The sequence below is a fragment of the Ambystoma mexicanum genome, chromosome 1q (assembly GCF_040938575.1).
Source record: "Ambystoma mexicanum isolate Mex_15411 chromosome 1q, UKY_AmexF1_1, whole genome shotgun sequence".
NCBI classification, from domain to species: Eukaryota; Metazoa; Chordata; class Amphibia; order Caudata; family Ambystomatidae; genus Ambystoma; species Ambystoma mexicanum.
The window spans coordinates 1,390,692,628-1,390,708,103 of NC_090922.1; the positions used below are offsets into that span (position 1 = coordinate 1,390,692,628).

Here is a 15,476-nt window from a genome sequence, read left to right on the forward strand (position 1 = left end):
TTCACCACTGGCCCCTCTTGCGTTTAATATTCTTTTCAGCATTAGCATTTGTTTGCTTGATTGTGGTGGACTACCTCTAACTCCATGGAACACAACAGACAGTTAGTTGATGATCATTTTGGAGGAGTGCTCACCTGTGAAAGGGACTTCCTTGTGGTTGGGCTGCTCACTAGTACTGGCACTGCGATGCATGCATAGGGGTGTTCATGTTGTGCATTTATGGTCCTTTACACATGACGATATGGCGTTATAGTTATTGATGGAAGATTGCATTGATATATTTTCCCAAATCTATGTAAGAAGATGTGGATGGACAGAAAGATACACATGCAAACTGCTACACCTACTTTGGCACACAGCAGAATATCGAGGAAATCTAAGTGTCTCTTCTTTTGCACCTCCTCAAACTCCTTCCCATCTTGAAATAATGCCTTTCGCTGCTTGATCACAGCATCTGTAAGAAAAACACATTGCATACACATCTTTTGTTTTAATTGGCAAAGATCTCAGTGAAGAGAATGCAAGCACTTTTATTTAATACCTGTGTGTTGATGGGCAACTTTGCAGGCTCTTCGGAAATGACTTCCTTCAGGACTCAGATGGTAAATTAGATCACTATGATATGGGAAAAAGCGGAATCTGTGATCCACCAGATAGGAGAGGTCGAAGATGGCTTGGATGTAGGGGTTCTTACTGAAACACAAATAGATAAAATATGAGACAATCTGCGGGTATTACTCTCTGATTCCATTGTAGAGCAAGCACTGTAGAATGGTGTCATGCAGAAGTCTAGCAAGAGGCTGCTAAGGATTAGGGATCTAGGGGTTTAAGCACAATATCGTCAGCAAAGCTGGAGCTGCTACGTAAGTAGCATAGACAACATTGATTTCTCTGTAAGCAAGGCTAAGCAAAACCAGGTGTTAGCTAAAAGTACCAACTTGCTGGGAAAGAGACTAATGCTCTCTTTGACAGGCCATTGAGAAGATTTTGGGAAAGCATGAATGTAGAAGAATTGTCGGAGGATGAGGAAAGTACTTTAATTATTTTGGAGAGTTCTTTGTGCATATTGGCTGATGAAGAGATTTTCTCCATTTGATACGCAGATTTGACTTTTGAGATGTCTCTGTGATAGGCATCTGTAGTAGCTCTTTATGTCTTTTTACCCAAAAGATTGTGAAGCATCACCACCCATGGCCTAGGCACACTCTTCCTTAATGAAACCTGGATGAAATCATATGGTTCTAGGTGATTTTAGCTCTAAATATATGTCATTTGGTAAACAATATTTTTTTCTCCCACTAAACACCCTTCCCAACCTATTTTAGGACTGGTACAATTATAGACACAAGCTCCAGTCTGGGAATAAGTGGGGAAAGAGCTGGGTAGTGGTTAAAAAAAACAAATCCCCAACAATTGTTTGTTTTAATGATGAAATCACCTCATAGCCACGTATGTCTACCCACAACCTGGACGTTCTCAATCTCAAATAAGGCTTCAGCAGATGTTTTGTCCTATGACTCTCATGGCTGTGACTTCCTTGATCCCTCAGCATTCATTATGCTGATAGTTGTAGATGAAAACATCTGGAGGGACGAAGTTTGCAAACTCCTGGGCTAGAGCATCCAATTCAAAGCCATTCCTCACAATGCCAAGGACTTAACATCATTTGTAAGTCTTCTAGCCTTGCACTAGACTGTAATTAATCAAATGTTGCTCATTCAAATCACTCTCCAGCCACTTAGCCCTTTTCCCCAGAGGCACTCTACCCTTCAACATCATCTTCAGACTACCTGCACATCCTTTTTCAATAACTTTACCGATCTGGTCACCACCTTAATCTCCAAGAAAATATTTCTGCAAGACCATGAAGGAGGCACTAACCAACGTACACAAAACACTAAACTTCACCCACAACCCAACCAACTCAACTCACAACAAAGTCAACTCTCTGGGCATCATCAGCATAGCTTTGCCAACTCAGAAATGTAACCCCTAACCTCTCGACTAATCAGATCACCTTACTGTTCACTTCAACATTGACCACGTCACCCCAACCATGTCCACCAACCAAATCCTATCAATGGAACTTCCCAATCTTCCAAAGACTTCCCTTGATTCAAAGAAGATCGGATCATCCTATCCAACACCCTGTTAAAACCCCAGAGCATGGATTGTAGTACCCTTCTAGAATCTGAGAGGGGTCAGTAATGTGAGGCAGACAACTTTGTAAAGAAGTTTCAACTATATCCATTTTTTAACTAAGCAGGTTGGATTAACGCCTCACTATCCCTACCCTGACAAGGATTTACCTGCCTAAAATAAACTAAAGGGGACACTCTAACTAAGAGCTATCTAACCCTCACACGTATACAACAATCAGAGTAAATATATAGCAATTGAATTCAACAACAATATATAACATATGACTTGATTCACAGCATGATCAATGGGCCTCATCACAAGTTGGGCAGTATCTTGGCGGTAAATCTGCTAGAATACTGCCCAACGCAAATAGCGTTACCGCAACCTGGTCAGGCGCTATTAGCGCCGGATCACAAGTTGCAGTGGTAGGCGAAGTCCCAATTTTTTTCAATAGGGCATTTCTGGTGCAATTACCACAGCAGTAATTTCACAAAAATTAGGCAGAAAGTCGGCGCATTCGCCTCCAGCTCAAAGCTCCCCAATTCCCAAAGTCCCCATTTTTTTCAATAGGGCATTTCTGGTGCAATTACCACAGCAGTAATTTCACAATAAATGGGCAGAAAGTCGGCACATTTGCCTCCAGCTCAAAGCTGGGCACAGCAGTAAGGCAGCAGAAATAGCATTACCACCGCATTTTTACTGCTCAGCCCAACTCCTGATGAGGCCCAATGTCTCTTGTTATGATCTGGGAGATCTTCCCATCCCCAAATAATGATTTTCTCCACAGTTCCATGGAAAAACAAGGGAATCCGTTTTAACATAAAGTTCCAATGCAGTTCTTAAGTTCTTGTACTCAAATTCACAAAGTTCTGTTGCTTCAATAAAGTATCTTGAAAAAGTCATAAACTCTCACTCCTATTGGAATAAGAACTGTCTCACATTTGTCGTAACATCAAACAGTTTGGTCAGGATGGTTCACCACAATTTTAACTGCAAAAAGATTTGTAACTTTTCTTCAACCAGCTTTCACAATTCTTTCCCCAAATGTCACAACTCAAGATGTTATTTTCTATTAGCACCACTCTTCAGCACTTGCATCTTCTACTACCTGGCTTATCCTGTAATGAGGTTCTTCTGGGCAATAACCTATTGCCATATGGGTATACTCGCCTGCCTGTCTACTTCTTCAACACCAAGAACAGAACCGTGCTTTAATGGTAACTGCCAAATTAGAATAACAACAACTTCAATAGTCTACTTTGTTATCAAAATGTTAGCAGCTTTCAGGGAACAGAACATTCACATTGATCCATATTAGGATTTTTCTGCATACAATGCTCAATTCCCTTCTGATAGCTTCTTCCAGAAGGGTAGTCTGTTTGCCACCTTTCTTTCCCTTCTGCATCAATAAAAAAATAGTGGTCAGGATTAAGTCTTTTCCTGTTTCTGCCTTGACTGTGGCAGCCAGGTATAACTTTCCCAAAACATAAACAGTGCCTTTTACAACCCTTGGGATTCTTTTCATTTCCCTCTGGCATTTGGCAATATTTGAGGTTTTTAAGCTGCCCAGGTTTTCATTTCTTTTGTCGTGGGAATTGCTTGCATGCCTTAGTTCTTATGGTAGTTCCCCCACACAGTGGGTGGCACTTCCATAAATTACAACATGAAACAAGTTACTGAAAATAATCAGCTCACGGCGGCACTCCTCCAAAATACCAAAGCAACACACCAAAGTCCAGAGGGTCTCTGTTAGACGTCCTTTATTCTGCACATGGTGGACAGCATGTAGACAGAGAAAGACAAACAACTACGCGTTTCATACGAAGGGCTTTGTCAGATTGTTATGGTGTGAAGGTTGACATTTCTTTTAAAGATTCCCATCCATATGCGTCATCTCTTTCAATTGTGTACACTGAAGCCATGAGAGCCTTGTGATGTTTTGCCCAGTTTGGCCGCCATGTTGGATGTGTGTGGCTAATGCCGTTGTTCTCAAAGATTAACATTAATGGCTGAGTGTATATCAATACAGAGTTGCTACAGAGTATGCGTTGTTTACACAAAAGGGGACATACATTTTAACGCTCTCTATTATAGTAGATTGGACATGCATAGGATATAAAAAGGCTGGAGGCGGACAACATGCAATTCTCTAAAGTGCAGAGTGCTACACAATTGAAAGCACGTGGGTCTGTAAAAAGATGTGTGGTATATATCTGTGCACAATATGAGACACTTAACGGCACTCTGGGCATTTTATTCAAATACTAAAAAGGTAATGCCCAGCGCATCTATACATGAAAAGAAGGGCGGGGCTGGCAAATGCCATGGAGCACTGTAAAAAGCTGAATGCCATTTTACACATGATGTATGACGGTGTGAGAGAATTACCAATGTTTAATATAGAACATTGTAAGGAGCATAGTGTTGCATCAAAAATGTCTCATATTGCAATAAACCACTCCAGCGCTTTAGATATATATAAAACAAAGCACCATAAAGTGCAAAACATGCTTGCTACGCATTTCACACAGGACTGCAGATTACTAACTGCTTATCCTGTTAACATTGTAAAGTGCATACATGAATATAACAGTTATGTTTCAAAGAACACCACTTTTGTTGTTTTCTGCTTGTTTGGTATTCAATAGCAATACCTTTTTCATACATACGTGCCTTGAAATACTTGTGTATAGGCGCATTATAAATGCAATATCATACGCAAATGACTTGGCTGGCTCGGCACACATGAACAGCATCTGAGCGTTCCGGAGTTAATCGCAAGTGGTGGACTCACCGTGTAAGCTGCTTTCACTTGATGCTCTCTGACCTCAAGTAGTCTTGGCTTTTCTCGACCTGACAAACAGGTCCTTTTAGTTCGCCCTCACCACCACCATGCAAACGTCTAACCTCTTGTACTCAGGGCTAAAGTCGACTCAGTCCCCCCAGCTAAAATGAGAAACTTTGAATGTCTGCTTTGAATTTATGAATAATGAATTAAAGCCGACCTCGGGGATCGAACCACAGTCATCAGGTGTGCAGGCCGGACACTTCACCACTGCACTGATGAAAAATAACAAACAACTAAAGGTGAAATGTCTAATTTCGGTACAGCAAGTTCCAGGAAAAACATTTATATTGGTTCTTGGAGTTTAAAAGAAGCACACCTATTATCGTTTTCAAAAACATTACTAAAAGAAAATATTCTCTTTTGGGATACCGCTAGTTGGGATACCGCCCAACTCGTGATGAGGCCCTAAATATGATATATATTACCTTAGCTGGGGTGCAGTTCTTTGTCTTGACCATTTGTGTCTCTAACTGGGATTGAGACCTTATCATTTTAGAACCAAATTGTTGCAATAGTATGTTCTTCACCATTCCTGACCCTGATTGGCTGCAGATGTTTGACCCAGAATATTCATGACAGCACATGAGAGCAAGGCATTGTCATAAGCATGCCTGGCCTTGACTGTATTCAAAACTATGTGCAGACCATTCCAGTAAATGAATGCAAAATATTTTTAGTATTCTGTAGTCTAATAGCATTTAGAATGTAGAATGTAGAAATGAAAGGGAAAATGTGCATCTTTGGAAAGGGATGAGTTGAGAGACAAAAAGGCTGTGTTGGAGCCAGTGGAGAGTTACATGTAACCTGATTAAAAGAAAGAAGAAATCATATTTCTTGGCCCTTTCATCATTTCAGTGGCGATGAGTAATTTGCTGCAAGAGCCCCACTGAGTACCTGTATAGTGTGTATACCACAGAGTGCAAGTTTGCTGCGTCATGAAGTGACAGTTTGCTGGTTTCAGAAGAGTGGAACTGGCGAATGATTTGAACTATGGAGGCCTCTGCAGTGGTTTATGGACATTAAAACCCAGGCTTACTTGGGTTTGTTACTACCCTTCCTTGTGCTTCATTTTGCCTGCAGTTAAACGTGGCACGCTCCAACTGACATTCAAATTACAGCCTTTGGTGAGAGTGCAGCAAGCCGAACAACTGTTTAAACTGTTTTGTCAGCACAGTTTGTTTAGATTGCTGTGCGCAACAGTACATATGCATGTGTTTAACCATAACGGCCACCACAGACAAAGGCACTTTAGAGGAAAGTACCTTTCAGTGTGACTTGGTGTGGTGGCTATGTTGGCATGTTTGGGACTAACTATCTGTGGTGTTAATGAGAAACACTCTATATTTGCTGTTTCATCTTCCTCATCCCAGTACTTTTTTTTGTGTGCATCCATTTGGCTCTTCCTCGTCCCAGCATATGGAAAATTGTTATCAGAAGTATTTTTCGGAGATTAACAGTGGGAGTACATACAATTCAAGACTATTTGACAACTCAAGTAATTACTGTACAGTAGAGTTTACATTTTGTTGGCCAGATAATAATAATACAAAGTGTACCACCACCATGTTACCTTTTGGATATGCAGAGTGAACCCAGTATCTCTTGGAAAAGATGGAAGAAATGTTTCAAGCACTATGTGGTGGTAGTACATGGTTTGAACTTTGCAAGTGAAAGGAATAAATGTCTAGTACTACATTGTTTGGGGAATTATGGACAAGAACAGTTTCAGAATTTACCGCCACTATCTGAGGATTGGAGTTTGATAAGTGTATAATGATGTTTGATAAGCATTATGAGACGTCTATAAGCATTCTATTGGAGATGTAACATTTTGCAAAGAGGAAAACAGCAGAGTGAATCTGTAGAACAATATATCACAGCTTTTGCGATTGGAGGTCAGATGCGAGTTTGGACATACACGTAATGAGAGTCTTTATGACCAGTTTATGTTAGAATACTCTGATAGTAAAATTTGTCAAGCATTATGGTGTAAGAGTAAACCTTCTCTGGATGAAGTACTCAGAGTGGCTAAAGAAGTTGAACACACACATACATGTACTAAAGAATTGCAAAAGAGGAAAGAATAAAGAAAGGGGAATATGTACAAGTGGTGGAAGTTTTTTCGGTACAAGGCAAGAAGTTGAGAAGAAAGAAACCGAGCTTTAAAAAGAAAAGTACAAAACTGAAAGAGAAGAAAGATGAGATAGAAAGGAAAAATTGTTTTCACTGTGGAAGTTTATACCATTTTGCCAACAATGAGTTGTGTCCTGGAGTTTAAACTTTATGCAAAAAGTGTAACAATAAGGGCCATTTGACTAACTGTTGTAGATGAAAGAATGACTCTGCCGATTGTGTTGATTAGTTATGTGATGATTCAGAGGAGTGTATTTATAGATGAAGATGTGTTAGATAGCATTGGCATCAATGTAGATGAGGATGTTGAAAAGCCTATGGTTACCATTAGGATTGAAGGGAAGGATGTTGAAATGGTCATAGACTCAGGTGCAAAATATACTTTGGTACCTAAGAAGATTTTTGAAACCACTTCATTAGAGACGTGTAAGTTGAGAAAAGTAGATATCAGGCCTGTGGCTTATTGAGGTAGGCGTATTGAATCAGTAGGATGGTTCTGTACCATGATGCAATTTAAAGATAGGTTAGCTAAAGGAAACGTGTATGTTTCTGAAAAGGGCAGCTATCCACTTTTCAGCTGATCTCATTAGAAAAAGTTGAGTATAAACTTGACCCATGCAAAGAGGCTGTGTATGCCATTGATGGGTCTAACATAAGTGTTTTTAATGAAGTTGCACACCATGTGGTATTCAGAGAAGAGTTAAGATGTCTAAAAGATTACACACAAGATTAGGGTGAAATCTGATTCTTTTCCGGTGGTGCAGAAAATAAGATCTGTGCCTATGTATCTTAAATTTGGTGTAGAAAAAGAACTGTAGGAGATGAAAAGGAATGGGCTTATTGAAAGAACCTCTTCTTTGGAAGGGACTTTACCTCTTATGATTGTACACAAGCCAAATGGCAAGCTGAGACGTTGTATAGATTTAAGATCTGTGAATCAGTGTATTATTCCAGACAGACATTCATTACCTAATATTACAGAAATGTTAGGAACTATTAGTGGTGCCAAAGTTCTGAGTACTCTAGATTTAAGATCTGCACATCATCAGATAGTATTACATCCCGACTCCAGAAATATTATTGCGCTTATTACTCAGGAGGGTTTATTCCATTGCAAACGCATGCCCTTTGGTTTAGTATCCGCTGCAGCAAAATTTCAAAGGGTCATGTATCAACTTCTCCATGATGTTGAATGAGTTCTATGTTTTCAACATGATGTTTAAGTGTATGGTTAAACTATAGAAGAACATGATACGAGGTTGTGGAAGGGATTAGATATTTTTATGGAGGCTGGATTAATGCTTAGCAAAGAAAAGTGTACATTTCACAGAACTATAATACAATATCTGGGCTATGAAATATCTGAGCAAGGCATTAGACCAAAAATGAAATTAGTGAATGGTTTCTTAATTTTCAGAGTCTTTGTGACAAAGCACAGAATGTGTCATTTTTTGGAATGGCAGAGTATTACTCTAAGTTTATCCCAGGTTTAGCAACTAAATCTGTGAACATGAGGAAATTGATACAGAAATGGGCACAGTTTCAATGGGATAGTAAGTGTGAAGCTGAATTTCTGAATAAGTCAGTATTAAACAAAGTGCTGACTTTACATAGTTATGATCTGAGCGACAAAAGTGTTGAGACTACTGATGCCCACAATCATGGATTGGGGGCAGTTTTATCTCAACAGTGTAACAGGAAATAATGGATCATTGCTTTTGCATTTAGAGTGTTAAAGGAATCAGAAACAAATTATTCCACTATTGCAATAAAGTTACTTGCAGTTAAATGGCCAAAAGATACGTTTCGCCCATTTCTGTTGGGTGTGAGGTTCATTGTTAGGTCTGATCAGAAACCGCTTAGGGAGATTTTAACCACTAAAGGGATTACACTTGGGACGTGGAATATGTACCAGGAGTAAAAAATAAGGCTGCAGATTGTCGATCTAGATTAACGAATGTAGTTGAAAAACAAGAGGAAAATCATGATGACATGGAAGATTATTAGAAATTAATCAAAATGGTGTATCAGAGGAAGAGTGCAAATAATCCTTGCTGAAAGATATTGTTTGGAGAGACAATGAGGAGAGGATTGAATGTAGAGAGAAGCGTAGCACCATAAGGAAAGCATCTGAGGATAGCGCAGCGGCAACATGCTGGTCTTGGAAGCAAGACCACGCAGAGCAACAGATGTTCGAATAGCTGGATCTGTGCTTTGAAACCGAACTCAGGTGTTAAGTGCGTTATTAAAAAACAATTCACATTAAAAATATATCTTTTCCTGATGCATTGAGGCATGTTTTTGACAAGCTGCATGTAAAGCGATGCATGCTGATGAGGGGACATACGTCATTTCCTCAGGAAGAAGTAAGAGAAAATATTTTAGCAATGGCTCATGAAGGTCATCAAGGTACGACAAAAAACAAACCATTGTTAAGAGAAGGTTTTTGGTGGCCAAACGTGGATTTACAGATTGTCATTAGTGTGAGGAAGCAGCTAAAGGTTGTACAGTGAGAGTAGAACCAATGACTCCCATATCCACTCCTTTGATTAAATGGGAAAGTGTAGGGTTGGACATTGTAGGACCGGTACAGAGTCAGGGATGTTTAAGTACTGTTTTGTTCTAGTCGACATGTGGTCTCATCTTCAGTACAAAACATTTGGACTAAAGAGATTGTCACGTTTTTGGATGATGTTTTCAGAAGTGAAGTTTATCCCTCTAATATCATCATGGACAATGGTGTACAGCTGGTGTCAGAAGAGATGGAGAGATTCTTAAAAGGGAATGCTATAGAGAATTGGACCAGTTCTGTGTATCATCCTGAAACAAATGGAATAGTCGTGCGATTTAATAGAGTTATTAAAGAGAGTATTAGATATGCCATTGCTGAAGGCAAACATTGGAGGAAAGCTGCTGAAGATGTTGTTGTGGTATATGGATTCACCCCTCATTCCACAACAGGAATCTCTCCATGTGATATGGTGAGAGAAAGGAATTCCTCTCACTATATCATCCATGTGATATTGTGAGAGGAAGGAATTCTAATACTAGAGTATGTCCTACTTGGTTAGGTGAGGCATGTGTGAGTTATGTGGATTTTCAAAGGGTCAAAGATAATATCTGAGAAACAGGTGAGCAATAAGAGATGTTTTGATGTCAGAAAAGCCATGAAGGAGAGTGCATTCAAAGTGGGAGAATAGGTGTGTATTGAACTTCCCCAAGGAAGGATGGATGCTCAAATTTGTCGGATCCTTTTCTAGTAAAATGAAAACTGCATGGAGTTGTGAGAGCATCAGATTGTAGGGTTTGGAATCTAAATAGAGTCGGTAAGAGTACTGACGAAAAACCAACCAATGAGGTAAAGATTTTGATGGGATCAAGTGGTTTTAATCATTCTCACAATGATAAGAAAGTAGTTCCAACTAATGTACAACATGTGAATGCTAATTTAACTGAGTGTCCTCAGTGAGAATAGAGTATTGCTGAGAGATGTTGTTGTGTAGTGAAATCAGATATATCAGAAAGTTTTCTGGAAACATTTTGTTAGATTTTCACAATCTGTCTATAGTTTTGTTTATTTATGTATTACTAAAAAATAGCTGAGGGGTATGTTGAAGAGTAAAGTGATCAGGAAACAAATTAGAGATACATCATTTAACTTTGCAGTTTGTATATGCTAGACGTTAGACTTTCACATTAATACTTAGTTTCATTCATTGTAGATATTTGTAAATATGTAAAGAATGAAGATGTGTAGTATTCTGCATTCTAATAGCATTTGGAATGTCGAATGTTGGACTGGGAGTGAGTATCTGTTTACAACCCCCCACCCCCCGTGAGTGTCTGTTTGCCCCCCCCGGAGATTCTGTTTGCCCCCCCGTGAGTATCTGTGTGCCCTCACCCTGCTTGCCCCCCCCCCTCTTGCTCTGCGCTCCACCCCCTCCTCATCTCCATCCTCTTCAACTTCCCTCCTACTCCCCCCTCCTTTTCTCCCCCCTCTTAGACTCCGCCTCCTAGCACTTACTCCTATCATCTGTCCCGTGACTCTTGATAGCAGGTTGTCTGTCCCCCCCCTGTTGTTCTCCCCCTCCCCCCTCCCCTACTTTTCAATTTGTCTCTGACTTTTTGCTCAGTAGCGTGTCTTGTTCTCCTTCCCCCCCTCCTTCCACTTGCCCCCCTCCCACCCCGCCTCTTGTTACCACCTGCACTGCGTAAATTGTCGTCAGACTTAGAAATGTTACTGCTTGCTCTGTTTTCCTTCCTTTCCATTACCTCTTGCCTTACTCGTTCTATGCACTTGCACTATCAGAAATGTCGACAGGCCTATTATGATAGTTTTTCACATTCTGTATTGTTTCAAGGACTTTTGCTGAATGTAACTGTATTTTTCCTATGTCCCCTCCCTCCTTGAAGCGCTTTGAAACACATTGTGTATAGGCGCTATATAAATAAACTATCATATCATATCATATCATATCAATGTGCATTTTTGGAAAGGAATGAGTTGTGAGAAGAAAAGGCTGTGTTGGAGCCAGTGGGATGTTACATGTATCCTGAATAAAAGAAAGAAAACATCTTACTTCTTGGTCCTTTCTTCATTTCAATAATGTCTAGGCCCTGAGTGGGTGCAATAGTATGTTCTTACCCATCCTGGCATGTGTGGTTGCCATACTTGTTCTAATAATTTCTGACAGTGACTGAGAAAAAGACCATGTCCAGACCCTGAATGGATATTTACCATAACTGGCCCTGATTCGCTGCAATACCTGTCCTAGTAATCTCTTACTTAAGCTATATATGAGACCTTGTTGTGATTGTTCCTGCCTTGACTGGATGCCAGTACCTGTCTTGATCTTTCTTGACACTGATTGACTGCAAACCATTGCCTTGACCACCCCTTACCATTCCAGACTCTATTTGACGATGGAATACTTTACCTGGACTAGTTGCAATAATCTGTCCTGACCATTCCACTTCCTGACTAAGTGACAGACCTTATCCTGGCGTGCAATATGTTTTCTGTGCCATTCATGACCCGGACTGGTTTTAATACATTGACCTGCCCATTCCTGATCCTGACTGGGTACATGTCTGCATCCTTATATCTTTCACCAAACGATGCTTGGTTGGCATCTCCAGCATTGATCCAGACTGTAGTAGATTAATTTGCCTCCTCTAGAAGTGGACCTTAAAACTCTCATTAACTCCTCTGGTCAACTGCTCCTTGCAATCCAGACACACTTCTACCTTGTGATGGGCTAACACTTTGTACATCTTATTAAATGCTCTGTTTGAGGCATGGTCCTGCCCATAGCACTGAAGAGGCTATTGGGTTATTTGTGCATACTAGCCAAATACACGCTAACGGGATGCATGAAGAAATGTACCTCATCGACCTGTTCATTTCAAGGTGTTCCTCAATCTAGAACTGAGACACCAATGCATCGGATTATGGTGTTGAGTAAGCATGATGAACAGATAAAGGGGCACACGACCCGGCTCCAAGAATATAAATGTACACAATGAAAGCTTGAGAGTCATCAACCTGAGAGCAGATGTTTTCATAGCGTCTACATAGTGTGCAATTCAGGGAGACAGAGATAAGGTCCCTTTAACAATATAATTCCTTCAGCATTACCAGGGGAGATAGATTGCAAATAATCATGACATGAGGCCTCTATGTAAAATGTTGCACCTGCCCCAAAATCATCATGCATGACCTCTAGCTATGATCATTTCGTGGGTCATGCTCCTTAAGTACAAAGCTACATAAAAAAGAATCTATTTTTAACCAATATAAATATTCACCTGTCTGTCTGACAGTTGCTACGGTAACTGAAGGCACATTTCAAGATGGTGTCGAGAGTCATCAAGCTGACATGTTCAAAAAGTTCAATTGACTTGCCCGTGTCGATAAGCGATTCCCACTTATCCTATTGGAAAATGATACAGATAGTTTATTAGTATATGCAGATTGCAAGAAAAGTAGTAGGTTAAACATCATCCTACTCTCAGTCGCAGCTGCTTATTGACTTCATTCAGCACGTGCTGTGACTCATTCAGATCTTCACTTATTCTGGTTACAGCAAGAATGGCCCGAGTGATAGAATGAGAGCCTGTGATAGTAATGCTGTTATTGACACACAATTGACTGACTGGACAATTTAATAGGTTGAAAGTCAAAAGAGAATGCATTCAGTAATATTCTTTCAATCACCCTTCACTCACCAGCCTATCTGATTGTGGGTGATCTACCCCCACACCCTGTTTCCTCACCTGGTTGACTGTAGATCGATTGCTGCAAAACTGCCAACCTTACCCCAAAGTGTTAGCTCACCACTCCCTTGTTTCTCTGCTTCCCTCATCATGTTCTTCCTGCTATGATTGTAATCATGCCATACCTTCCTGATGCTAGGCGGTCCCTGCTCAAAATATACCCTAATAATAATGATAGAACCAATGACCTATGGGCTAGATGTGGAAGTCTGTCTCCATCAGATACTGCACATCATGTCATGCATTTAGGGTATAAATACACACACACGTGCATGTGCACACAAATGCGCACACACACTCTCATTTAATCACACACTCTTGTATTCTCTCCCTCCCACTTTATCACCTCCCTTTTTAAACACAACTCATTCATGCTTCTGCCTGTGGGCTTTTGGTGGTGTGCTCAGAAAGCAGTTTGAGGTTAATACCACTTATTTTCTTGGGTCCTGCATGACACCAGGTGAAGTCCCATATTTGCCCTTACCACCACAGTTAGTGCATCCCTGGCAGTGCCCGTAAAGTCTCTTATGCCCTTAAAAAGAAGTGCTGCCACCAGGGGAGTTGCTAGGTCTGGAAAAGACCCGGGGCTACGCTGATGTCGGAACTGTTGGGACTGGGGGCTAGCTAGTCTTTTGGCTGTAGCTCCTGAGATTCTATCCAGGGCTACAACCAAAAGATCAGGGCTATAGCCCCCTTAGCCCCCCCTAGCAACGCCCCTGGCTGCCACGTGCAATTGCCGGATATTGTGCTGGAAGGGAACATAGATCCAGCACGTTCTAGATAAGGTGTGTTTTTGTCCTGGTGAATTTCGAAGCTATTGAGGGGCAGAGCTTCTTGTTGAGGACTTTAAAATCAGACTTGCGTGCAAGATGCTGCCAAGTGGGGTTGCCGGCTTTGGTGTTGGAAGGGAACACGTATCCAGTGCGTTCTGTATAGAGCTTGTTTCCTTCCTGGCGAATTTTGAAGCTATTGAAGGCTGAGCTTCGTGATGAGGACATTAAAATGTGACTTGCATTCAAAGCGCGCAAAATTGGAGTCATAGGAGCAGAGAGCATGCCAATTAAATCCATGAGGTAACCAGGATTGAGCAGTAATGTAGTTTTTGTACATCATTTCTAAAAATGTATTATTTACTAAGTAAACACAGGGAATGTGCAGCAGATGGCAGCAGAGAGTCTGACACACCCTCCAGTCCCAGCTCGACTCCCCCTCGATTCTCCTAACAGGCTGTCCTATGCACTTACTGACACACAGAAGTCTCCAGAGCAGACCTGCTTGAAAATGAAGCAGCGATGTTCAATCAGGAATTTATGATTGCTGCAACAAATATTAATACAAAAAGTACAGATTCGTTTAAGCCGCGGATTGCGAGTCTGGGAGATTTGCCCGAGATCTCCTTCCAGCAGGAAACTCTTGTTCCTTTTAATATGAATCATAACATAGACCTTCCAGTGAGTCTGCCACACGAGCAGTGAAGATATTGCAATCAAGTCATACTTGCAATTCATTCCCTGCTTGTTATCCGATACCCTGGACCTGTTTCTAACCCAATCGGAGGAGCAGCAGGATTCCTCATTTAACTCTACTTCAACCAACAGTTCAGTTAATTTGTCAAAAAACCCTCCTCAGTTTGACCGTGTCAAAGACATTAGCGCAGCATCACTGGCAGCTTTAAAAGTTTTGTTGAATTCTTTGGTCAAAGTTTATGACCTTATACAGCATGAGGTTAAGACCCATACCACCCAGCTTGCTTCTAGTCAAGAGAGGTTGTAAACATTTTTATCATACGTGGTGAAAGACGTTATGCATGAGAATAAGGTGTTGAGCGCTGCACAGCAAGAACAGGATAATCTGACTTTGATCACTACTGACCCAGTTGCCTCATTCACAGAATTGGATACTCCACCATCAAAGGAATTCATTAACAAATTTGCCCAACTAAGCAATCTTCCTTGCAACAAGTAATTCAGTGCTTTGTTGACACTGTGGGTAATTTGTATGGGAGTCCAGAATAACAGAAATCCAGTGCTCCAGATGAGATTTTGAGGTGGGGAGTATTTTACTCCCTATTTTTAAA

At 40.7% G+C, this 15,476-nt stretch overlaps 1 protein-coding gene across 1 annotated transcript in view; it reads right to left on the reverse strand.

Annotated features, from left to right (window-relative positions):
* The window catches only part of LOC138548002 (cytochrome P450 4B1-like), a 166,739-nt gene that overhangs the window by 100,928 nt on the left and 50,335 nt on the right, over positions 1–15,476 (reverse strand). The window contains exons 5-7 of the mRNA XM_069642249.1: positions 12,932–13,056; positions 542–693; positions 348–454 (exon numbers count right to left, since the gene is read on the reverse strand). Of these exons, the coding sequence (XP_069498350.1) occupies positions 348–454; positions 542–693; positions 12,932–13,056 (384 nt within the window). The remainder of the gene's footprint in view (positions 1–347; positions 455–541; positions 694–12,931; positions 13,057–15,476) is intronic.